Genomic DNA, 25,938 nt, shown 5'->3' on the forward strand with positions numbered 1-25,938 from the left:
GGTAGGACAGAGTAATTAGAATAATAGAGTGGGCATTTATTTGGGGTCATATCATGTGGTTCCAGTATTAGCTCTTTATCCACACCAGATGGCCAGATGTTAAACACCAAAGAATAAATAAGTAATCTTACTTATTAACTGAAGAATATAACGGACTTGAGGAAGAGCTTTCTTCTAATATTTTTAACTTTTAAAAGTATGAGAATCAAAGAAGTTCTACCTAAATAAATCCAATATTTTGTAAACATAAGTAATAGTACAAAGCTTAATCTTCTTCAAAATTCAATACTGTCTCAAGGTCAGAAGTTTTCCTTAAAATTAGGAATGAAGGAATTCACATGCTGTACTGTTTTCCCATGAAAAACAAATATTCCATTTCATTCCTGCATAGAGGGATGAATAAGCAGACCATATGTCTACAGCAACGGTGGACCCAAACCACACTGGGTCAAGACACCTGTTCTGTATTTTGTGTTGAGGAAGATTTGCACAATGATGGGGAAGGAAGAAAAGAGGGGGCTCCAAAGAGGGCTCCTTGCCGCTTTCTAAAGCAACTTCTGTGAAACCACTGGGCCCGCATCCCAGAATCTTGAGCCCATCTTCCATGATAACAGTTAGAGGAAGAGCACACATCTTCATGTTTCCATGGAGAATCCAGAATATTAATTTAGCCAACAGTTTCCACTTATCAAGAACAGCTGGCAAAAAACGAAATTATTTCATAAGTTTCTTGTTTTTCTACTCCTTTCTTATTAAAGGGACCAGTGAGAATGTTAACAGGTAGACTGAAGGAGATGGGGGAGGGGTGTCAATGAAGGCCATGCCCCTGATTGATCATCTCCTAAATAATTGAAAATTAGTAAGTGTTTAAGTACCTGCTTCACACTGAAATAGAAAAACATTCAATTAAGAGCCAGGAGACTTAGATTCTGATTGGATTCTTTTAGTCAAAAGCAGAAGTCCAAAGAACAATAATTACAAATGACTGAGTTTGTATTATGTCAGGCTCTGTACTATGCACTGTACATAAACTGCTGTTTCGTTGCATTCACATCACTCATCTAAAGTCAGTGTCGTTACATCCATTTAACAGATGTGGAGAGTAAGGCCTAAACTTTCCTGAGGTTGCACAACAGAAAACTGGACCTCAGTTTTCTTGACTGAAAAGAGAGGGATTTGTTTTTTTCCTTTTTTCCATTTACAGACATCATTACTTAGCATCTACTTATGCCAAGTAGTCTGCTGGCTTCCAGAGCTGTGATTGAACAAGCTAGCTGTGGCCCTGTCCACAGAGAGCCCAGTCTGCTGGGCTGGAGCATCTTCAGGGACCTCCCAGTTCTGTAATCAGAGCGTCTACTCCCAGTTTCTTGCCAGTGGCTGAACTGAATGTGTGTCTCCTCCGGGTGGTCTTCTCTGACATGTCCATGTGTGTCTGCAGGTGGTGGGCAGGGGAGTGGGAAGCATGTTCGGCGACATGTGGGCCCCATGGAGAGAAGAAGCGAACAGTGCTGTGCATCCAGACCGTGGGCTCTGATGAGCAGCAGGCTCTCCCGGCTCAAGACTGCCAGCACCTGCTGAAGCCCAAGACCCTCACATCCTGCAACAGAGACGTCTTGTGTCCATCGGACTGGACAGTGGGCAACTGGAGTCAGGTGAGCTCAGGGGTCAAAAGGAAGGCCAGCGTTACTCATGCTTCATCAGCCCCCCACCCAGTCCTCTTTATTAACTAATCCAAAGGGACCTGGGGTAAAAGTGCACAATGGCCAGCGTTTATAACCTCTGGCCTACTTCCTGCATTTCCCACCTCCCAGTATCCTATCGTGCTTGTTTTCCATTCTCACAGAATCTTCCTCTCACCTGCCCAGTGGTCAAATACCCACCAGGGATGAGCTGGATCTTGCTCGCTCAGACTCACGACAGATAATTGAAAAACCCTCAGGATTTTTGCTGGCCCATTATTAAACCATTGGTAGCAAATCAGGGCTCCCCCACCTACCCCAAGAGTTGGTTTGTCAAACATTTACTGGTAGTTATGCTTCATACTAAAAAACGAAAGGTGGGTCACTCTAGTTGGCATGATAGACAGTACTTGGAGAAGCCCCTCACATCATCCATCTATTCAATCCTGATCAAGGTTTAGGACATGTAATAGTATTAGCCACATAAATTCAAATAGTGTTGCATTTCCCCAAGATTAATCTGATCTAATTCTCTGCATATAATTAGAAATTCATGGGCTAGGAGGTCACGAAAGACTCCCAGGCTTTAATTTTCTTTGGGTCACCATGGGACCCGGAACTATCAGGCCTTGTGCCCCCAGAGTCTGTAGTAGACGTAGGCCTCTGCTTTCTCCAAGGGTGCTGGAGTCTCCAGGGGCCTTGCTCTGCTTCCCTATGCATAGTTCAGTCAGTTACCTAAGGAATGACTAGAAAATCAATGATTTTGTAAAACCAACAGGCCAGAATTTATCGATGGATGCTGACTTCTTATGAGCTTCCTTGGGAAGCCACATGGTCTCCACAATAATGCTACCATTGACCAGAGTCTTAGGAATTCCTCTTAGACTCACCTTCAGAGAAATGGAGAATATTTGATTCAGGAGAATGCCACAGAAATTAGAATTAAGTCTGACGGACAAAGGGGTAATCGGATCCATTTGGATAAAACCTTTGTTGTTTAAAGTGATACTTGATTATAAATAAATGCAATTGCTTTTCATAGCTTATAAAGTATTATCTAAAGAAGAATTCAAAATTTTGTATAAGCAAAGGTTCCATTTCTAAAGATAACTATTTGAAAGCGGAAAGCACTCATTTGAATACAGCCATTTTGATAACCTTATTTCCAAAACTATTTCATTAGCTCAGAGTCACAGTTTAGGTTTATTTAGTTTCTAATTCTGTACAGAATATTCTCTGGAGCACCTGGGTGAAAATAAAAAAGATATGGTCCCTTTATTCTAAGAACTTATCAAATGGGAGAGCTAATACCCCAAGAAAGAAAAGACAAAGGTATACATGTAAAGAAAACATACCTACAACCTAATACAGGCGTGTTACTGATGCATGTGCACACATCAGTAATAGGCCAGAATATCCCCCCTGCTGTTCCTGGACGGTACAGTCACAGCCTGTGGCTGGCCTGACCTATTAGTCCACTGCCAACCTCGATTGCCCGTAAATTACAGTGTTGTTCAAAATAAGGCTGAATGGGGTATTGTGACTGGTCCATTAAATCTGTTTACCAAAAGTGCGTTGGCTGCATCCAAAGCAGTTAATAATTTTTGTCATGTAGAATTTACTAATTGCCAGAACCTTCATGTGTTTTCAAAGGACTGCAATTACACATTTGGCTGAGGAATTCTTTTCATTGTGTTTGTGTTTCTGGGGAGCAAAGTGATGTGCCTAACTGGAGAACAAGGGCCTGAAAAGTTGGCACGATGTGACAAGTACTCAAGTCTGTTGTTCCAAATAGAGGCCACTGCATAGTATAGTGACAGCAGACATGGAATACAGTTTCCAGCGTCCACAGAGAGGCTGAACCACTGCCTTCATTCAAGAGATGTTGTCAAGAGAGGTGCTTTTAGTTAAATCAGCATCAAAATATTCATCGAATGGGTCTTCCTTTCTTCCCTTTGGTGTCTTGCTAATGTCTGTACACATCAGCCCTCTAATGAGCTTTGCTGAAATATGCTGAATGTCTTTGACATTCTATGCTGGGATACTTTTTTAAGAGATGATATAGTGATTCTTGCTACACATAGTATTTATGGTCTGGATTTTGTCTTGAGATCAACACTAATTGATGAAAAGTAGTGTTCCAGCAATACCTGATCACTTGGTCTGTACTGGGCTATTTGGGTCACTCTGGATGAGTCTAAAGCTATCATGTAACTGGGTCAAAAGACCCAAGAACTGTGAGACTCCTAGAATCCTGTAGAATTGTCCTCCCTGGGCTGACCAAGGTGGAAAGCAGAAGAGGGAAATCCATGAGCTGCCCTTCCCTGTCAAGGTTTTCCAGCTCTGGCAAGCTCTAACTGAGCTAGTGTTAAACCTCTCCCAGCCTTTACTCATTTAGAAAGACAGAGTTATTGTGAGGTTTGATGATAATCCATGTGAGCCCTTCACATAGTGCCTAGCAAATAGTAAGCGTTCACTAAATAGAAACTTTATTATCAGGCAAGAAGACAAGGGTCTGTTTTCCACGCTACTCTAATTTTGTAAGTCTTGTCCAGTCAGTGGCACCCAAGTCCCCCGACAGAATTGATCGGTGGCCCCTGCATTTTCATCTAACTCCCTCCCTGAGCTCAGGGCCATTTTAGGTGGGGAGCATAGTGAGCACAGGGCTTAGAGCCTGCAAGTTTTTCATGGGCCTACAAAAATGTTTGAGACCTGAGGGGGGAGAAAACAAAACAAAACTAATGTATTGTTCCAGTAAAGCAAAGGACACTGCAAAATCAGAAATCAATATCAAATTACATATTAAAAGCAAAGAATTATCATACATTTAGTATGTATATTAAGCACCTTTATAGGTATTACCACAATATCTCACAATGGCCTGATTAGCCCCATTTTACTGGTGAAGGAACTGAGGCATTAGAGATACTTAGAAATTTGTCCAAGGTCGCACAGCCTCCAAGTGATGAAGCTAGGGTTTGAAGGCAGGCAGCAGCGCTTTTACTCTGAACACTATGACATAAAGCATCTCAGAAGTCTGCAAAATGTAACAGTTTGACAGCTCTCAGTATTCATAAAAAATGTATTATGTTTGGAAACAATTTGTAGATCGGCTTTTCTCACTTTGCTGGAATTCCAGACTATGCATTAATTATTGCTGAGAAATGAGAGCCGCTCATAAATTAAATGAGTTGGCCTCACCAAATATTTTCAAAAGCAAAAGAATAAAAAGCCTTTCAAATTGTTTTTACAGAAGAAGATTATATTTCACTTGAAACTAGAGATGCTTTATAATATATTTGATGGGCTGTAGGGTGGAACCTCTGAAAGCAGACCTGCCCGGGGGTCTGCAAAGATCTTTAATCCACCCTTTTTGTGCCTGACCAAAGCACACAAACAAACAAATGAACAATGCAATTAATTTGCCCAGCTACTAAGAATGTATTAAGTGCAAAGCTGTTCACTCGGGTGTTGGCTTGCATAAGTGACCAGATAGATTAAATGTTTCACAAACAAGCTCTTCTGACTCTTCAAACAGAAGGCATTTCAGCAAGCGCCAATGGCTTATCTATAGCTAAATGAAAAGCAAAACAAACAGGCAGACAAAATTCATGTGAAGGCCATAGGAGTTCCTGCAAACTGAAGGGAGACAGAGCATGGAAGGTGAGGAGACATCGCTGAGTCGCTTACCCTCAGTATTGCCTAGTTTCATTCAAGGTCCAGGACACTCTTGTGAGGCTGGACACCTGATGCTTTAGCCTCCACCGCCTGCTCTTTTGGCATGGGACCTCTGCAAGTGCCAGCATCTCAGTCCTTCCCAGATGTCAGCAGCCCATGCTTTGCCAGGTTTCCTGGAAAACACATGTGAGCACCCTTGTCTGAAACAGCTACTCACAGAAAACCAATCTGTAGCCATGCTGATTCTCTGCATCATGTCTGATTTGTTTTTAATTATCTAGAGTACTCATTTAATTATCTAGAGTATTCATTTGCTAGGGCTGCCATAACAAAGTACTACAAACTGGGTATCTTAAGCAATAGACATGTATTATCTCACCATTTTTGTCATGTTGACTGAAAATAATGCACAACCTAAAAGTCCAGAGTTATGTTTTATTTGGTGGACAAAACTGAGGCATTAAGCCTGGGACACGGCCTCTCAGATAGCTCTGAGGGACTGCTCCAAAGAGGTAAGGGGCGAGCCAGGATATATAAGGTTTGTTTGTTTCTTTTAATTTTTATTGGAGTATAGTTGATTTACTATGTTGTACAAAACAGAAATAGAGTCACAGATGTAGAAAACAAACTTATGGTTACCAAGGGGGAAAGGGGGAGGGATAAACTGGGAGACTGGGATTGACATATATAGGAGTTTTTGTGACGAAGACCAGGTAGTTGGAACATCTAAAGATTACCGTTAATTAAAGAAAACCAGATATCTCAAGTTAAGGAATTTAGCACTTTTCTATGTATGGGAAGATGCAAGAGTCTGGGCTCACTGAAATCATGCCTTTGATATGCACCTCAGCTATCTCAGGCCAGGATCCTATTCTTCCCCATCCTGAGTCCCCTCAGGGCTCACCATCAGAGGCTGTAGTGGCTTGACGGCTGCAACATCCTTTGTTTACTGATATGGCAGGCAACATTTTTCATTCACAGCAACCAGAAGTCCAAGATCAAGGTGTGGGCAGAGTTTGCTCCTTCTGAGGGCTGTGAGGGAGAATCTTTTCCATGCTTTTCTCCTAACCCCCAGTGCTTTGCTCAGAATCTTTGGTGTTTCTTGGCTTGTAGAGGCATCACCTTCATCTCTGCTTTCATCTTCACGTGGCATTGTCTCTATATGTGTGTCTCTGTATCCAAATTTACCCTTTCCATGAGGACAATGGTCAGTTTGGATTAGGGCCCAACCTAGTGACCTCATTTTAACTTGATTACCTCTGTAAAAACCCCATCTCCAAATAAGACCACATTCTGACATACGAGTGAAGAGGGTGAGCAGGAGCTAGAACTCTAGTATATCTTGTTTGGAGGGAACACAATTCAGCCAATAACAGGTGCCTAAGGGTTTTAGCTTACTTTCAAAATGGTTTTAGTATGAGGTCCAATCATTCATTTATAAATTCCTGAGACTATGCATTAAATGTTTTTATGCCCAAAGCTTTAGCTGTTTCCCTGCTCATCCCTTTAACCCAAGCTCTCTGAGAAACCTCTACTGTGGTTTTGAATAAACTCTCTCTTAGCACTACAGCTCTGAGCCAACTGCCCCCCCCCCGCCCACTGCACAGTGCACCTTGGATGGGTGGAGTTGACTAATTTAGCAGCAGACCTCTTTCTCAGCGGGCTCCCCCCAGAGACCTTAATCTAAGATTGATGGCAAATGAGGGCAAGATAACTCCCAGGGAGGACATTAACAGATTGACAAGCTATTTGCCTGGTACTGGGGTCAAAATTATAAGGTAAGCAGGTAAGGTAATCATAGCGGAAATTGGTTTTGAGAATCCTGAAACTACCAGTTGAGATGAGTTCTAAGTGTGGCTTTGTGTCCTGCATTTATCTCATCTGAAGGGTTCAACAGCTTCTAAGGAGATAAACACAGTTGGAAGATGTACTGGAAGAAGCGTGGGCTGAAGGCACAACAACACTGCTTGTTCTGCTGTGACTATGAGAAAAGGCAACTGAGTTTTTAGGCCCAATATACTTGGTAGATAGTTAACACTGACTCTCTCACTGGGCACGATATGCCCCAATGTGAAGGAATGGCATCCATCGATTATTTGAAAGATTCCGTGTCTCCTGAGTAAGGAAAGCAGATGGGGATGAATGGTGGGTGGAAAACATATAAACTCTCCCAGACCCAGGTATCATTTCATGAAGTTTTGAATTGCCATTTGGGAATGGGGCGATAGTTACAGATCATCTGCTTTTTCTAGAGAAGCTAAAAACCTGGAGTTTTAAAATGATATCTGCTCATTTTTAAATGTCGGCCGCTAATTTGGTGTTTGTATTTTGTTTGTTTGCTTGTTTGTTTTGAAGTTGAGCAGACCAAAGAATACATGCCAGTGGGCCACATGTAGAACTTAGGCTGCCACTTTGGCGTTTCTGTTCTAGAATAATCTTCTGTTTTGAAAGATCAAAAGCCAATGTATTTTAATTAAGCAACCACCTAGATAGTGATTATTTACTCCTGCTTTATTCTTTTAGGCTGAACAAGTTCACAGTGAATAAGATTATTTAATACTTGTAATTTGTAAATTAAAAGTAAAAAACGTATCCATCTATTAGTCCTAGGAAACCTGAATCTAAAAGAAAATCCAGCAATAAACCCATGGGGTATATGGGCCTTTACAGGTGTCTTCTAGACTTGTGACAACAACTGCTTTACTCAGACACCTGCTCACTTCACAGCACGCCCTAAGACAGGTCCGTGCATCACTCTGTGCTTCACAAGGATAGTAGAAATTGGGGGCCCCCATGCCCTTTGTTATTATTATTACTATTGTTATTATCAGCATCAATATTATAACAGTGATAATAATAGCTTCCAATTCCCAATTTCTTCTATATATTATGTACTATGTTAAGGTTGTTTTCTTATATAATATTCACAGCAGCCTTGAAAGATGAGTATTACTTTCAATTTCTAGATGAGGAAGCTCTGAGGCTTAGTCCCTGCATCATGCATGGAGTTCATAATGGCATCTTGAGGGCTTTAAGCTATTTCTTACAGGTTTTATAGCTCTTTTACTTCATAGTTCAACGTGGGGGGGAGGGCACACATCCATATATTTTTGGATTTTTAGAAATGCTTGTAAAGTTGTACAGTAAAGTCTGTGGGTATTAGGGGCATTGCAAATCAAAATAAACAAAAAAAAGGGAATGAAAAGAAAGAAAAGAAAAATCAAAGAGTTTCCTACTATGAGCTTTGTCTAATCTGACATTTCTTGGAAAGAAAACCCAAAGCAGAGTACACCTGCGGCTTGAGAATAGTTGGCATTAGTGCTAGCAGGGTCCTCATTTATGAATCACCTCTTGATCAGAGCCTACCTGAGGTTGCCATCGTGGAAATATGTTCAGACATACATGGAGGATTATTTGGTTAGACTGATACATTTTTACGAAGTGGAGATTTGAAAACCCTAGGAGATGGGATCAGAATGTAACAAGTGGAGAAGTGACTCAGGATGACTAAAATGGATGGAGTATAAAGTGTCTCCATACACAAGAAGAGCAGAAATATTGTAGTAAACCAGGAAAATAAATACCCCCAGCCTGCCTGTCCCAGGCTCCAAAGTGAAGTGAGTCATGGAAAGTGCTGGAAGAAACCATTTCCTCACCGCTGGGCTCTGAGAGCTTTAGCTGGTAGTCTCCACGTGGTTGGAAATAAGTGTACATTTCTTGGTCCATAAAGCACTGTTCCCACCAAAGATTAATATTATATCAGAGTGTGGAAGTTCAGTCTTAGAGCTGGGCATCTGAGTGTTTGTTGACATCTTAAACTCACAGCTTTATTGGTTGACCCCAAGCCTGCAGTTGAACATTCCCTGAGCTGCACAGTCTTCTGTGCTCACATGTCTCTCCTGCTTTTCAAAGATGCTGATTTCAACAGAGCTATCATACATCAGTGAGTGATTATGCTGGATTGGAGCAAAATAAAGGGGGAAGTTATTTTCCAATACAGAGGAAATTGAAAACAGGACTTGAGAAGGCAAGAAATTCAAGCTGAAAAATGCATAAGTTCACGGGGAGAAGAATTTTCCCATTCCTGATTATTTTCCAAGTAGAACAGTCATGTAATAAATATGTAGTAAGTGATCATTGTATCCCAAGAACTATCCTGGAATTCAGTCATGGATAAGACACAGTTTCTGCCTTTGGGTAAATTTTCAGAAATCAAAAGTTTGGTTAAGTCAATAAGTAAATTCAGTAGACAAACTGCTTTCCACTGTGCTGTGCTAGGGTTTTTTTGGTCGGTGGGGAGGGGCATGGAATTAATCTAATTCTTACTCTGCCACTGACTTACAGCCTTTCAAGCAGGTTCCTGGGTGTCAGCTTCCTCTCTTGTAAGAGATGGGATAATAATTCCAGCCTTGTAAATCTCACAGCCCTATAAATCTCACAGGGCTCATATTCACAGGGTATTACACAGAATAATGGCTGTGAAGCCCTTTGAAATCCAGGAAACATTATGTAGTCCCCATCTTCAAGAAACCTACTTTAGGGTCAGAGATGTAAGACAGACGAATGCGAAACAGACAGCACAGACTCCTGGACAGTCCATGTTCAAGAACCAATATTTGGTGGTTAACTTAAAATGTCATTGGAAAGAAAGGCTAAAAATGGAGCAGTTTGGTAAAAATACGGATTTTTTTTCAAAATATCGAGAAATTTAGTGTCATGTAGCAACTCTGTGTGGTTTGCAGCTGCTAAGACTGATGACATAGTCTTCACCATGAATCCTGAGAAATGACTGTCCTGTTAGGTTTCCCCCGAAGGCAGTCTAGCTGCCTGTGCCCTACAGAGCCTGGAGGGACCACTAGGGAGGGGGACCTGCCACGGCGTCCATGTGTGTATCAGCGCCATGCTACAGGACTCCCCTAACTCTTTGGAAATGGTATCTCCCCACCTTTGGTTAACTACCCATCTTTAAATTTCATAAAAGGTCCTGGATCTGTATACGTGTGTGAGTATGTTATTGTCTAGTTTTTTTAATCTGAGTCCATCTGACACAGGCAAGAAAATGGAGCTTAGGATGCCTGAGTGAGGCTATGTGGCTATATGGATATAAAGGGGAAGGCTCATATCATTAAATTAATAGATTCCAAAAAATACGTAAACAGTTTACATTAATCTAGTAGCATCAAACCCTAGGGAAGATAATATTACTATCTCTTTGTAAAAATTAGGTGATCTGTTTAAATCATTGCACTCTTTGTGGATCTACTATCCAACAGTCATAGCCCAGGGAGACTTCAGTTTTACTATTTCATGGTTTGCATTTTCAGTTTGCGAAGGGTAAATGGTCAGACCTGAGCCTTAGGTGGTCTCCCGGAGATACATATTTCGGTGGTCTCCCGGAGATACATATTTCGGTGGGAAACTAAAATTGCACAGAAACCTTATACAAAGATAGAGAACGATTTTAGCTGCACAGTTCAGTTTCTACTGGGCCTGTCCCGATTTGCCGTAAACCTTAGCATGAGAACCAACATATCTTCCCACCAAACTAGACTAACAGCCGTCTCTCCTTTCCAGTGTTCTGTTTCCTGTGGTGGCGGAGTGCGGATTCGCAGTGTCACGTGTGCCAAGAACCACAATGAGCCCTGCGATGTGACAAGGAAACCCAATAGCCGAGCTCTATGTGGCCTCCAGCAATGCCCATCTAGCCGGAGAATTCTAAAACCCAACAGAGGCACGATCTCCAATGGGAAAAAGCTACCAACAACTGACCCCTTCAAGCCCATCCCTCCAACTACACCCAGTCCTAGGGTGCTGACTACACCCAGTCCTAGGATGCTGACTACGCCCACAGTGCCTGAGCCTATGAGCACAAGTGCTCTGACGATTAACAGCCCTGGTCCTACCACAGCCTCCAAAGAAGGAGACCTGGATGGGAAACAGTGGCAGAATAGTTCAACCCAAACTGAACTGGGCTCCCATTATGTCATTTCCACTGGAAGTACTTCCCAGCCCATCCTCAATTCCTGGTCTTTGAGTACCCAGCCAAATGAAGAGAATGTTTCCAATCCAGACACTGGGCCTATCTCAGAGGGAGACCTTGTAGTCACAACGATGAGTGGTTCTGATTTGTCAACTTCCAGCAATCCTGTGACATGGCAGGTGACTCCATTTTATATTCCCTTGACCAAAGAGCCAGAAATGGAGATTCATAGTGGCTCAGGGGAAGACCGTGAACAACCTGAGAATAAAGATGAGAACAACTCTGTGACATGGACCCAGATCAGAGTACCTGGAAGTGATGCTCCAGTGGAGAAAAGTACAGAAATGCCACTTGGACCTCCACCAACACCTTATCTTAGAGGGGCATCCCTGTGGCCACCCTTCAGCACAGTGTCAGAAGGACTGGTGCCCAGCCAAAGGCCCACCACTCTCAAAAATGGTGCACCCAGAGCTGAGGGGATGGTCACTGAAAAGCCAGCTAACACTCCACTCCCTCTAGGAGGAGACCACCAGCCAGCATACTCAGAAAAGCCAGTAAACCATCACCCCCGAGAACTTCCAAGCAACATGAATCTAACACAGAGTTCCGGACCAGTCCTGACCGAGGAAGATGCAACAAGTCTGATTGCTGAAGGTTTTTTGCTGAATGCCTCGGATTACAAGCAGCTCTCAACGGGCCGCAGCCCTGTGTACTGGACTGTTGGAAACTGGAGTAAGGTAGGAGTTCTATTTCTTACCCAGGCCTGATTCTATATGGAAATTAGCTAGGGGTGTTGCATTCCTGTGCAAATTTCAAAATGGACTTGTGTAAAACATAGTCTAATGTACAAAAAAGTGAAGCAATCAGGTCCATGCCCTCACCTCCCTCTTCACCTCCTTAACTCCAAAAATGAAAGAAAAAAAAAAAATCCAGGGAAGGAGAACAAATGTAGTGAGATATAGTGAAAAGAACCTAGAACTAAATCAGGAGACCTGAGTCAGCCAGCTGTGTGACAGTGGAGAATTCAGTCTGTCTCTCTGAGCCTGCTTTTGATCTACAGAACAGTGGAACTAGTGTAGATCACCGCTCCTCTCCAGTGTCCCTTCCAGGCTACAAACTGTAATGATGCTGTGGGACCATAAGAGGGACCATTGGAAGGACCTGGGTTCATATTTCATTCAGAAAGCCAGTGTTGAGACTCTGGTTTAACCTGTCAAGCAATCACAATTGGAATGGAAATTTAAGACAAATTTCTTTAAAAGAATTCTATAGCTCACTGTATCAAGCATTTCTTTTCTTTTTGGACTCAGTGTTTGCCTGCATTAAAAAAAAAATTCTTTTTGGATTATTAAAAGGATTAGAAGATAGAGGAAGAAGAAAATAAACATGATGACAAAGTGTTGGTCCCTGTTTTCAGGTTTGAGGAAATTGGCTAGATATTTGTTTCTTCATTTCTAGAACTAATTACATCCTCTGAAGCATCAAAATCATTTCTCACCCACTTGAATTTCAAATGCACAGTATTTGAACTTGTTAAAAATAACTTGACAATGCAAAAGAGGACTTTGTGGCAAAATGATCACATGTTGATGTCATTCAGCATTTTTGATGACAATCCATGACTCGTCTCTCTAGCTAAAAAGAAGTGTTAACAGCTAATATAAAATAACAATATATTTCATTTATGAAGCATGTTAATTTCCAAACCACTTCCATATGCAGTCTACTATTTTCTCTTTTTGACAGTCCTGGGGAGTAGGTAGGGTCTTGTTTATACCAATTTATGTAGAGAAAAACTAAGATTTTTAACAGTTAAGTAACTTGTCTATGGACATGTCCGTTGGATGATGAATCTTCTAAATCTTACTGCTCTTATCTGCCGTCTCTGTAGTGAATTTCAGTACCAATCGACAATTTAGCTATATAAAATTCTTTTGTATGAATTAATCAGCATCACTGGTCCTGAAATTGACTATAGTGGCAAAAAAAAAAAATAGGTATATTCAAACTTCCAAATTTTTTTGTTTGCATTTGAACTATGTTTCACATTGATTTACTTAAATTCTAAAGTGAAATCACATTCATTTCATTTTCTGTCAATGGAGGGGCATCTTATTATCCCCATTTGGAAGTAAAGAATCCAGGTTCAGGAGGAGAAAAGATTTTCATGCTTAGCAGTAATCCAATTTGTTGAAAAAAAGGAGAGGAGTGGGTCTCATGATCCCTGACATTTTAGTCAGGTTTCTTTCCATTAGGAAAGTCCTAATGGGCTCTTAATGATGAGGAGTATGTTGACAATGAACATCTATAAAGTGTGTGCCATGCTTTACAGCATGATTTTATGCTAATTCACATGCATTCATGTGAATGCAGGAATTCTCACCACAGCCCAAGGAGACTGGTAATATTGCCCCCCATTGTAGAGATAAGGAAACTGGAGCTGAAAGGTAAAGTAGCTAGCCAGAATCACACACACTCATGAGTGACACAGCAGGGATTTGAACCCAAGCAGACAGACTTCATAGCCTATGATCCATTGCTTTGCAAATTAGAAAACATCACCACTCTCTCTACCTTCTGCTATTTTTGTTTCTTCTTTGGTCATATGACAAAAAAACAATGCCAGTTATGTGGTGACCCTGGGTAGACAGATGAGAAAATCACATAGTTCACAAGAAGGTACTTAAAATAACATTGAGGGCTCCATGGTTACTTTTGAGTTCACAGGGGCAAATGGTGCCTATAATGTCACTGCAGTGGGTTCAGCCTAGATATTTTGAAATAAAAATGTTCTGTTTAGGTTTTATGAATGATATCCTTTTAAGTAGTACCACCCAAAGGTATCTTTCTTTCCGAAAGCATGGGGCTTCCCTTAAGGACAGATAAATAGGCTTATTGTTCTGCATCCAAGAAAGCAGTCTGGACAGTGTGTCCATACTCAAAGACAGAACAAGTTATGGAAACTGAGGCTACTAGTTAATTTGTAGGATTTTGTTAATTAGCCAATGGAGATGAAGTCTGAAAGTATCTACCATTAAAGACACTGTGGGCCTTGAGAAGAATACAAGCTAGGTCAAACAGAGTGTGAAAGTGCAGATGATAAAAGGCATATATATGGGATCAGTATCAGAATAAAGTATGAATGACATGTGTACAGTATGTGTATGTAATTAGAAATCATACACACACACAGAGGCTGGGCTGTCGTTAACAAATAGAGCCAAACAAGTTATGGTTCGCCAGAAATTGATTTCTCACTCAGCATAATAATACAAGGGGATTCCATGTCTGCAATGGTGGTAGTAGAAAATGATGCTGGGATTCCAGGCTGACAATGGCTCTGCCATCCTCCCGTCTCCAAATTTGCCCTGGGGTCACCATCCTAGTCACAGTCAGAAAGGGAAAAGAGCACAGAGGCACTCCCATGGGAGGTTTTATGGGCCAAGCCTAGAAGGGGCACTTAACAATTCTGCTCACATTCCATTGTGTAGAACTCAGTCATATGACCAAACCAAACAGCAAGGTGGATGGAAAATGTGATCTAATTGTATATCCAGGAAGAAGAGGAGAAAGGATTGTACTGAGTATCTAGCAGTCTCTGCCACTGAATGACATGTCCCACTGTGTGTTTTAGGTAGCTCATTCTGGAAGCAGTGAGGATGAGGGATTTGACCTGTTGGGAGGATACTGCAGTAGTCCAGATTAGGAATGAGAACGAGGACAAGAATGCTTGGGATGTTTTTGTGCCAGTACCATACTTTCTTGATTACTGTAGCTTTGTAGTATAGTCTGAAGTCAGGGAGCCTGATTCCTCCAACTCCATTTTTCGTTCTCAAGGTTGCTTTGGCTATTCAGGGTCTTTTGTGTTTCCATACAGATTGTGAAATTTTTTGTTCTAGTTCTGTGAAAAATGCCAGTGGTAGTTTGATAGGGATTGCATTGAATCTGTAGATTGCTTTGGGTAGTAGAGCCATTTTCACAATGTTGATTCTTCCAATCCAAGAACATGGTATATCTCTCCATCTATTTGTATCATCTTTAATTTCTTTCATCGGTGTCATAATTTTCTGCATACAGGTCTTTTGTCTCCTTAGGTAGGTTTTTTCCTAGATATTTTATTCTTTTTGTTGCAGTGGTAAATGGGAGTGTTTTCTTGATTTCACTTTCAGATTTTTCATCATTAGTGTATAGGAATGCCAGAGATTTCTGTGCATTAATTTTGTATCCTGCTACATTACCAAATTCATTGATTAGCTCTAGTAGTTTTCTGGTAGCATCTTCGGGATTCTCTATGTATAGTATCATGTCATCTGCAAACAATGACAGCTTTACGTGTTTTCCAGTTGAATTCCTTTTATTTCCTTTTCTTCTCTGATTGCTGTGGCTAAAACTTCCAAAACTATGTTGAATAAGAGTGGTGAGAGACAGTACGGAGGTTCCTTAAAAAACTACAAATAGAACTACCATATGACCCAGCAATCCCACTACTGGGCATATACCCTGAGAAAACCATAATTCAAAAAGAGTCATGTACCAAAATGTTCATCGCAGCTCTATTTACAATAGCCCGGAGATGGAAACAACCTAAGTGTCCATCATCGGATGAATGGATAAAGAAGATGTGGCACATATATACAAGGGAATATTACTCAGCCATAAAAAGAAACGAAATTGAGCTATTTGTGATGAGGTGGATAGACCTAGAGTCTGTCATACAGAGTGAAGTAAGTCAGAAAGAGAAAGACAAATACCATATGCTAACACATATATATGGAATTTAAGAAAAAAAATGTCATGAAGAACCTAGGGGTAAGACAGGAATAAAGACACAGACCTACTAGAGAATGGACTTGAGGATATGCGGAGGGGAAAGGGTAAGCTGTGACAAAGTGAGAGAGAGGCACGGACATATATACACTACCAAACGTAAAATAGATAGCTAGTGGGAAGCAGCTGTATAGCACAGGGAGATCAGCTCGGTGCTTTGTGACCGCCTGGAGGGGTGGGATAGGGAGGGTGGGAGGGAGGAAGACGCAAGAGGGAAGAGATATGGGAACATGTGTATATGTATGGCTGATTCACTTTGTTATGGAGCAGAAACTAACACACCATTGTAAAGCAATTATACTCCAATAAAGATGTAAAAATAAAATAAAATAAAATGACAATCTTTAAAAAAAAAGAATGCTTGGGATGAAGAAGGGAAGATAAATTCAGGAGTCACTGAGAACTTAAAATCAGCAGGACTTTGTGGGGAATTGAATGTAGGGTATGAAGAGGAGAGAGGAGAGGAAGAGTCTGTACTGACTCTTCTGTTGGAATCTTGGGTGTCAGGTGATGCTCCTATAAACTGAGATACAGTACAATGTATAGGAAGAGTAAGTTTCAAAAGAGACAAAGGAAGGATGATGAGTTTAGTTACAGATCAAGTTTAGTTGATAGGACCTGTGGGATATCCAAAGGATAACCAGCAGATGTTTGTGTGTATGGGTCTGAGGTTCTTGAGAGAGGTGACAACTGGAGATAAAATTTGGTAGCCATGATCAACAGGTAGAAGTTAGAACCTTGGAAGTGAACGAAGTCACCCACGCACAGCCTGTAGGCCGCAAAGAGTGGTCCAGGGTTGGGACTCTAGAAAACACCAACATTTTAAGGAGCTGACTGACAGAGATTCCATGTGAAAGACTGGTAAGGAACAGTCTAATATTTAAGGCTTAAATCAAGAAACGTGGTGCCACAGATGTCTAGGGACATGAAGACTGACAGTGGGCCTAATGGATCTTACAATTAGAAGATCACAGGTGACCTTGGGGAGAACATTTATAGTATTGAGATGGAAGGAGATACCAAAGTGCAGCCCAAAGCAGAGACCCTTTTGGAGGCTATCACAGTTCTCAGATGGGACAGTCCCCACATTAGGACTGTTAATAAAGATGGACAGCTCTTCTCAGTCCACAAATTCATACAAAAGTTTCATTAAAAAGTAACTTTAGGGGCTTCCCTGGTGGCGCAGTGGTTGAGAGTCCGCCTGCCGATGCAGGGGACGCAGGTTCGTGCCCCAGTCCAGGAAGATCCCACATGCCGCGGAGCGGCTGGGCCCGTGAGCCATGGCCGCTGAGCCTGTGCGTCCGGAGCCTGTGCTCCACAACGGGAGAGGCCACAACAGTGAGAGGCCCGCGTACCGCAAAAAAAAAAAAAAAAAAGGAGCTTTAGGATGACCCAGAAATTAGTTTCCTTTCCCATACTCTTATGTAAATGTGTTTTAATGCATTTGTCCTGAGTATATTTAATACATGTGAATTAATTGATAAATGTTAATTGATCTAATGAGAAGTTACTATATCCCAATAAACTAAACCTAAATAAAAGTACCTATCAACCCTGATGACTGTTTGAGCCCAGAGGTTAACTGACACATTTTGATTTTGATCAAGATACAAAAATTAATCCTATCTCATGTCATATCTTTGATTTTGACAGAAATAAAGTCTCTTTTGAATACATCATCACTCACCAAAAATTTGGCAACCATGGTGGAGCCATTGAGAGCTATTAATTCTAGGCAGTTTGGCTGGAAAGGGGGAATTGGCCCAGATTGCTGAGGTTTGTAAAGCTACAAGGATATTACAAGAACAGAGTTCCACGTTTGGCAGGCGTCCCCTTCATGACAGAGCTTGGTGCCTGCTCCCTTTACGCATCTTTTGAGACAAAATGTTTAATACACAGAACTGTCTGAGACGATCAGGATTCAGAATGAAAACTTTGGGTTTTGAGTTTCCCACCCTCCCCTGATTTTTTATTCTACCCGTATCTGAAGTTGTTTCTTTAGGATTGTCTCTCCCTATAATGGCCTCGCTGGCCACTCAATCACCACCCCTTAGGAACCCCAGGATCACCACTGGTATCAGTCTTCCCTTGTCCTACTAGAAAAACCCTGACAGTTTTTCAAGTCTGTGTCATCTCATCATTTCTGTCATCTCCTCTTCATTTCCTGTCAGTTTAGGCTCAGGAGTTTCCAATCTAACAGTGGGAAGCATCTGGAAAAGAGTAGGGATGCTTTTGTTTGTTACAATGATGGGGGATGGGGGCTGCTACCAGTGTTCAGTGTCTGAGAGCCAAAGACAATGAGGGTCCTGTGACATTGAGGGAAGTCCAAAATACCAATAGTGCCCCAATAGTTGAGAATGGAGAACCCTTGGTTACTACTCTTGTTAGGACTCTTGCCTTTGCACCTTACTGATCTGGGCACTTCCAATCTCTCCCCTCCCCAATGCTTTCCATACATTGTCACGAGAGATGTAAGACTGCCATATTACACTTCTGAACGGAATTTTCTAATCATTCCAAACTCCTGATCACGTCTCTCCATTACATACCAGATAAAATCCACTCTAATATCCTACAGCCTTCAGGTCCTCGAATAATTCCGCTTTCAACATACTGCCTCCTGTGACTTCACCCATCGTAAGCTTCACCAAATCGAAACTGCTCAGTTTCCACTAAACCTTCTGCTTGTCTCAGTTCAATGCCTTTGTTTACGCTGTTTCCTCTGCCTGGAACTTCCTTCTCTTTCTCCTTTGTCCTTTTACGTTCTACCTGTTCTTCAGTATCAAGCTTTGAGCTTCTTGCATAAAGCCTTTCCTGCTCTTTAAGATTGGAAGTATTGTAATTTCTCAAGTTCCTTAGCATTCGATCTGAAATTTCTCTCTCTGTGTCCTCCCTTTCTGTCCTGTGTTGAAGGGGTGTTCATGTCCCCCAGCATACACAGCATGTTCCTCTAAACTACCTGTGATTTTGAAAATTACTGAAGAATTGATATAAAAACCGAGTTAACACTGTAAATAGACATAAATCTAGAAAGCAGATGTTCTGGGTTTGAGTATTGGCTCCATCATTTACTAACTGTATGTTCTCACTGCACCCATTCCCTCATCTTTAAAATGAGGATGATGACGATGCCTGATTCATAAGATTGTTATGAGATAAAAGGAATAACTATGTGTAGGAGAGTGTCAGGCACATAGGAAGTACTCAGTAAGCATTGGCTTTGATATCTGTTTATAAGACAGAAAATATAGGTGCTTCACAGTATGCATGGGTGTGGATCTCATTTTGACAGAAGATCACCTCTTGTCAAATTGCCTCATCGTTCAGTCTGATCCCTTGGGCCAGTCAGTGAAATGTATGCCGTGCAGTCCTGTAAATGGAAGTGACAGTAAAATTTTCCGCAGCCTTTCACAGCAGTTTTCGCAGGATTCTGATGTAGCGTTGCACATCACTTCCAGTTCTGACCACCCCCAAACCTGCTCCTTGACCTGGTAAATCGGTTGTCACAGGGTCACTAGCTGTAACGAAGGAGAAAGTTCCCAGAACAAGCAAGTTGTCCCTTCTGCCTCCTTAGGGTCCTCCGCTCTTCTCTGACCCCCTCCCCCCCACCCCACCCCCGCACTCCTAATTTGAAACGAACTTAAGAGACAATCAGTGGAATCCCCTTTTACTTACTGTGTTCCATGGATATCCTCCTGTCAGCTTCACCCTTGGACGCATTTGCTATCTAAATAGAAATTGTCAAAAAGGAATTAAACAAATGTCTACTCACAACATCTGAATCTAACAGGACTAGATTCAGAGCTCCAGAGACATGTGTTTATTTACAACATAAATGTGGTACAAAGAACTGTAGACATCACGTGTGATGTACCAGGGTCATCAGTAGCCTGGGAATTTGGTCTCACTAGCTCCTGTCCGGGGTTTGGGGCAAACGTCATGTTTTTCTCCATGTCGTAATGTGAAATTAACGTTGTACTGTCTGTGTGACCTTAAGCACGACTGCTAAGCTCTCTGCGCCCCGGAAATCTGGAAAGTGGGACTCATAACACTGACCTTGCAGGTATGCTATGTTTAATAGGTAACATTTGTAGAGCACTCGCTTTGTGTGCGAATTACGTCTGTTGTTCTCACAGCAACTTAATAAATGAGGTCTTAGTGTTATCACCATTTTCACATGCTAGGGAAGTTAGGAAACTGCAAAAGATTGCACAATTGGTCAACTGCAGAATTATAATTGTATCCTGAGTCTCAGAGGTTAGAGAAAATATAGGAAAGGTACCTGTTGTGTAGTTGTATCAGTTGTCCATTGCCACAATAACGCTACATAATAACCAACCACAAAATCTCAGTAAACATTAATTTTTGTCCATAAGTTTCTGGGTCATCTAGGAGTATCTGCTGACCTGGGCTGAGCTTAGCTGACCTCAGCTTGGCTTGTCATGCATCTGCTGAAGGGTCAGCTCAAGGCTGGCTGGTCTGAGATGGGCTCGGCTGGGTCACCCAGCTGGGTTTCACATGATCTCTCATCCTCCAACAGGCTAGCCCAGTTTTATTCTCATGGCAGAGACAAGGGTCCAAGAGAGAACCAGAACAAGCAAGGCCTCTTGAGAACTGACACAACAGCATCCACTGCAATTTCTTGGCAAAAGAAAGTTGCAAGAACAGTCCAGATTCAGCAGCTGGGGAAATACATTCCACCATATGATGAGAGGAGTGTGAAGTCCATTGAAAAGAGCATGGGTGTGAACAAGGGGGCCACTAGTGCAATCAATCTATGCACTTCAGCTGTTATTATCTCTAATGTATATATATGTATATCATATATATACACACATAATATAGTACAGAGGAAAAAAAGCTAGGAACTTATGAGAGATCCAAATCCAATCCTAAAGAATTTTAAGGAGAAGAATTGACCTCCATAAATGATCCAGTTAAAAAAATGTTTACCGAGGCTATTTTCTGCTCTTCCCTTTCTATGAGCAGCTTTGGTGAAATGCGGCAGTGTGCCTGCAGCTCACCGCCTTCCCCAGGCCTTCACGCCAGGATACTTTTTTTTTTTAACATCTTTATTGGAGTATAATTGCTTTACAGTGGTGTGTTAGTTTCTGCTTTATAACAAAGTGAATCAGTTATACATATACATATGTTCCCATATCTCTTCCCTCTTGTGTCTCCCTCCCTCCCACCCTCCCTATCCCACCCCTCTAGGTGGTCACAGAGCACCGAGCTGATCTCCCTGTGCTATGCGGCTGCTTCCCACTAGCTATCTATTTTACGTTTGGTAGTGTATATATGTCCATGCCACTCTCTCACTTCGTCCCAGCTTACCCTTCCCCCTCTCCATATCCTCAAGTCCATTCTCTAGTAGGTCTGCGTCTTTATTCCCAGCTTGACCCTAGGTTCTTCATGACCATTTTTTTTTTTTATTCCATATGTATGGGTTAGCATACGGTATTTGTTTTTCTCTTTCTGACTTACTTCACTCTGTATGACAGACTCTAGGTCTATCCACCAGGATACTTTTTAAAGGGAAGCACATCTCCATTTGCACTGGGTTTTCTTCCCACAGAGAAATCAGGGATTTGCTAGCCTGGCTGCTTATTAGAATCACCTGCGATTTGTTTCTTAACTACTCCTGCCTGAGCCCTACCCACAGGCGTTCAGATTGTTTGAGGTTGGAGCCTCAGCGCTGGTTTGTTCAAAAGCTCTGCAGGCCGTTTTAGTGAGTAGCCGAGATTGAGGACCCCCGACTCCAGGGTGGGGTGGGGTGTGTCTGAGAAAGGGGCCCTGAGCCTCTTCTCTCTCCTCCCCTCCACACCCACGGCCGTGTTCCACCACGTGTGGCCTGGGGGCCTACTGGTGGAGCATGCAGTGCAGCACCCAAGTGGATTCCGACTGCACTGCCCTGCAGAGGCCTGACCCTGCTAAGAGGTGCCACCTCCGTCCCTGCGCTGGCTGGAAAGTGGGAAACTGGAGCAAGGTAACTGACCAGGCTCAACAGTGTTGGGGGTGTCGGGGGGCGGGGAGGGACTTATACGAGCGTCATTTGCTAAAGCAGGTTTCCTTCCTCCCTTCCTGACTCCTTTCTGCCCTTTGCTTTGATAAACTGGTGAATGCGTAAATCAAGTGTTACCATAGGCCTGCTTCAAGTTCCACAATAGCCTGAGAACAAGCAGAGTTTTCAGTAGCCCACATGTTTTCATCTGCCTGTCTTCCCTTACCAGATAAACTGAGAAAAAAAAAATTTAATTTGTGTCATTAATTGCTTGTCCAGCATGCAACACTATTTCTAAATTGCTTAAATTTAGCATTATAATTAATAATGATACATTAGCACAAGTGTAATTAAATCATCGTTCAGCAGCTGCTCACAAAGCAAGTATAACATTGAATCTGCCACACTCAAAATGAAAAGAAAACGGAAACATAAAGACACATTTGGTCTTTAAAAGTGTATGTCCTATATTGATCTTTCTGAAGATCAATTTTCCTGTCCTTGCTAATCTAGCTGTGGTTACTCATTTTTCTGTGCTGCCTGCATATTCCCTCGTGAAAGGCTTTATCAGGTTTTAGGATTAGTCAGGCTTGGTTCTTCTGGGCACCAATCGGGCCCAAACTGCCTGTCACCCTGATGGGGCTGAGCCAGCCCCTGGGGGATACAGATGCAGCCAGGTCGTAGAGACATTGGTCAGAGGTGGGGTTAAGAGCTGCTTGGCAGAAGGGGTGAGAGGTATGAGCTGTGCATACACCTTCTGTTTGTGAAGCGCACCCACCTGTAAGACACCCTGCAGGCTCCTGTCTTCTCTCTGGGGAGCCAGTTTCCCTTGATGGCCTTGACACAGAAGGGAAAGGAGCTACCCAGAAATTTGGGGAGGCTGGCATCCCCTCTAGATGGTTATCGCCCTCATCTTGTAGAAAGCTCACGTCCCCAGACAAGCAGGGCCATGAGGTGTCCCACTGGACGTCTCTGGTTCTCTCGGCAGACTTATCTGACAGACAGGAGTGTGGAATGTCATTTATCTGCATTAGGCCCCTTTTCCCAAAGAAAGGCTCTGATCTTTGGCAAGAGAGAGAAAGTAGTGCGACTCCCTGAGAAAATCACCACGCATTTCTTTGATGCCTGCCAACCTCCCTTTTTCTGTTTTCATACCATTTTTCTTTCAAGAACAAATGCTGGTTCTTTTTTCTTTCTCTTCCAACTCATAACAAACTCAAGATCAAAAAAGAACTAAATGCCTGGCTACAAGTTCTCTTCCATATCCAGAAGAATCTCAGGCAACATTTCTATCCCTGACCTTGCCAAATGTTGACCAAGTCCTGAAGTTCCACTTTCCCATCACTGGGACTAATCCTTTCCTTGGAAATTACATGGCTCATAGAAAGGACAGGTGTGTGAAATAGCTCACACTTTTAAAAAGGTCCCTCCACTGTAAAATTCTAGGAATTCTAGCTGATATAAAAGCCTGAATGGGAGATCCGGTAGCTCTTCTCTGGGGTCAGACCCCCTAAAGAAAGCCGTGCTCTGCCAGCTCATCCCTTCCGTGTCTGTCTCTGGGTCTCTTCTCTCTCATGGCCGGGAGGCTTGTTAACCCCTGTAGACTCCTGGTGTTTTGCAGAAGCTGTCTCTGACACATCACCGAGTTCTTCCAGAATGTGATAACCACCCATCTAAACTCAAACCCTCAAAGTTACTCCATTCCTATCAGTAAGGAAAATATCTCCTCTCTCAGAATAATAGGTAAACCTTATGTCAAAGACACTATTTAACTACTGATAGTCAATTGCCCTGACTTCTGTTTTTTCTATCATTGGGGACATTGAATACATGACTTCCATTTTTCCTAGGAATGTTGATTTAAATTTTATCTTAAATTTTTGGTGACTGAACGATACAGCTTTTTGACTACCACGTTATTAACCAGTTCATATGCATGTCTAAAGTCTAAATCATACACTAGGAAATATTTGAAGGCCTCCTTAGTTTCACTATTCTATCGGGACTCTTAAACTTATTCAGTGGCCAACCTCCAAACCCTAGAGTAGGAAAATAGACCCCCTGGTTTTGCCTTTAAATATCCAGAGGGTTTAGATTCTGCCAACTTGATGGTTTACCTTTTCACAAATACTTTCTCCAAGGGAAGAATTCTAATTTGATCATGAATCTTTCTGCATTATCCCACTGACAACTACCCCAGACCCAGAGGCACTTTAATCTTGTAGGACTAAGGGTATTCTGCAGCCTCACTTGAACCCGCAGGGATCACACCAGAGGCCCCGGGTTACACATCAGCAACTCCCCACTGCTGTGTGTGCTGTCTGAATTGTAGCTGTTTTACTGGCTTCTGTTTCCAGCACCACTCATCTCCATGATGGAGCCCTGATGCAACTGCTATGGACATTTTCTCATACATGTGGCAGTACAATGAGCCTGTACATTCAGATCTTTACCTTTAAAAAGTCTAGAAGTTGGTTTTTTTTTTTTGGAATGGCTTTCTTCTTCTTCATGCATTGATCTGTCTGAAACAAATTCCAGGTCATAGTCCTGAAGTTTGTCCCAGAGGTGTACTTGAGAAAACGTAGTTCTGCAGAATTGAATTCTGGAAGCAGCACTGGGCCTGGGATCAGACACGTCTGGGTTGGCAGCTCCACTTTGTCACCAGCATAGAACGCTGGTCCTTTCTTCCAACCTCTTAGGAGCTTTAGTTTTCTCACCTCTGAGAAATGAAGTGGATCCTACGGCGTCTACTAATCTCATAAAGTTGTACAGATCAAAAGAGTGTGTGTGCAATGACTTTGTAAATGGTAAAAGACTGTTCAAATGAAGCCTTGGGCAAACTTTGGGCTCTGGATAAAGGTTAGGAGTAGTTCTCAGGCATTTGCTAACTTCTGGCTTCCTGGACTTGAGGCAGGGGTGTTGTGGAAAGGTGGCAGTGGGGTAAGTCCTGTCCATCCATCAGGTCTCCACTCCCCAGGACTAAGCAGACAAGGTGAACCATGAGCTTTGGAGGACTTGACCTACCTTGCATCCTGGCACTCGCCAAATATCACCAAGTGCCCGATACCACACAAGAATTTTAGGTAAACAATTTTATTTTTATCCAATAAACGACCTTCTTTATAATTCCCACTGAGGAAATGAAGGCTTGGAGGGTTTAACTCACTAACACATGATCAGCTAGTACTAATACTCTCAGTTCTGAGAAACCGTCAACCGGGGGACAAGTCATCAATTTAATGACAGCCTTTCAGAAGGAAAGGAAACACTACACAATAAATGTGTACATCAGTTGTAAGACACATGCCAATTTCAGAACATTAAAATTTGCATAAGAAAAAAAGTGATTCTTGTGCTGGAAGAAATGCTGTAAGTGACAAAGATGAACTTGAAAAACCTTCACCTGAGTTTGACACCAAAGCTATGCATCCTCACAGCCCCGCACACTTCCTGATTGAACATTTTGCCTGTACCTCTTGCAGTTTTGTAAACTTTATTATCTTTCTTAGAATGATAATAACTTTTTGTAGTTACGTCTAACAGATCTTGATTATTTCTGAAATGAATCAAAGATTTTTACGTTTTCTTGGAATGCTCTGTCTTCCCACCTAGGTAGTGTTGCAATTTTATTTTAGCAGTAGCTGACCTTATTACCTGTAGCTTTTTTTGGAAAATAAAAGTGGCAGCCTTTTCTTATGGCCTTGAGTTTCATAATATTCAGTGCTACATTTTTTTTAGGTCTGAACTTTTACAAATGAATAAAATAGGGAAAG

General features: G+C 42.1%; 1 protein-coding gene across 1 annotated transcript in view; it reads left to right on the forward strand.

Moving 5' to 3' along the window:
• Nucleotides 1-25,938, forward strand: part of ADAMTS12 (ADAM metallopeptidase with thrombospondin type 1 motif 12) — a 409,046-nt gene that overhangs the window by 326,298 nt on the left and 56,810 nt on the right. Inside the window, exons 18-20 of the mRNA XM_007466839.1 lie at nucleotides 1,439-1,652; nucleotides 10,932-12,073; nucleotides 21,997-22,150. Of these exons, the coding sequence (XP_007466901.1) occupies nucleotides 1,439-1,652; nucleotides 10,932-12,073; nucleotides 21,997-22,150 (1,510 nt within the window). The remainder of the gene's footprint in view (nucleotides 1-1,438; nucleotides 1,653-10,931; nucleotides 12,074-21,996; nucleotides 22,151-25,938) is intronic.

Source organism: Lipotes vexillifer, unplaced genomic scaffold, assembly GCF_000442215.2.
Source record: "Lipotes vexillifer unplaced genomic scaffold, Lipotes_vexillifer_v1.1 scaffold647, whole genome shotgun sequence".
Taxonomy (NCBI): Eukaryota; Metazoa; Chordata; class Mammalia; order Artiodactyla; family Lipotidae; genus Lipotes; species Lipotes vexillifer.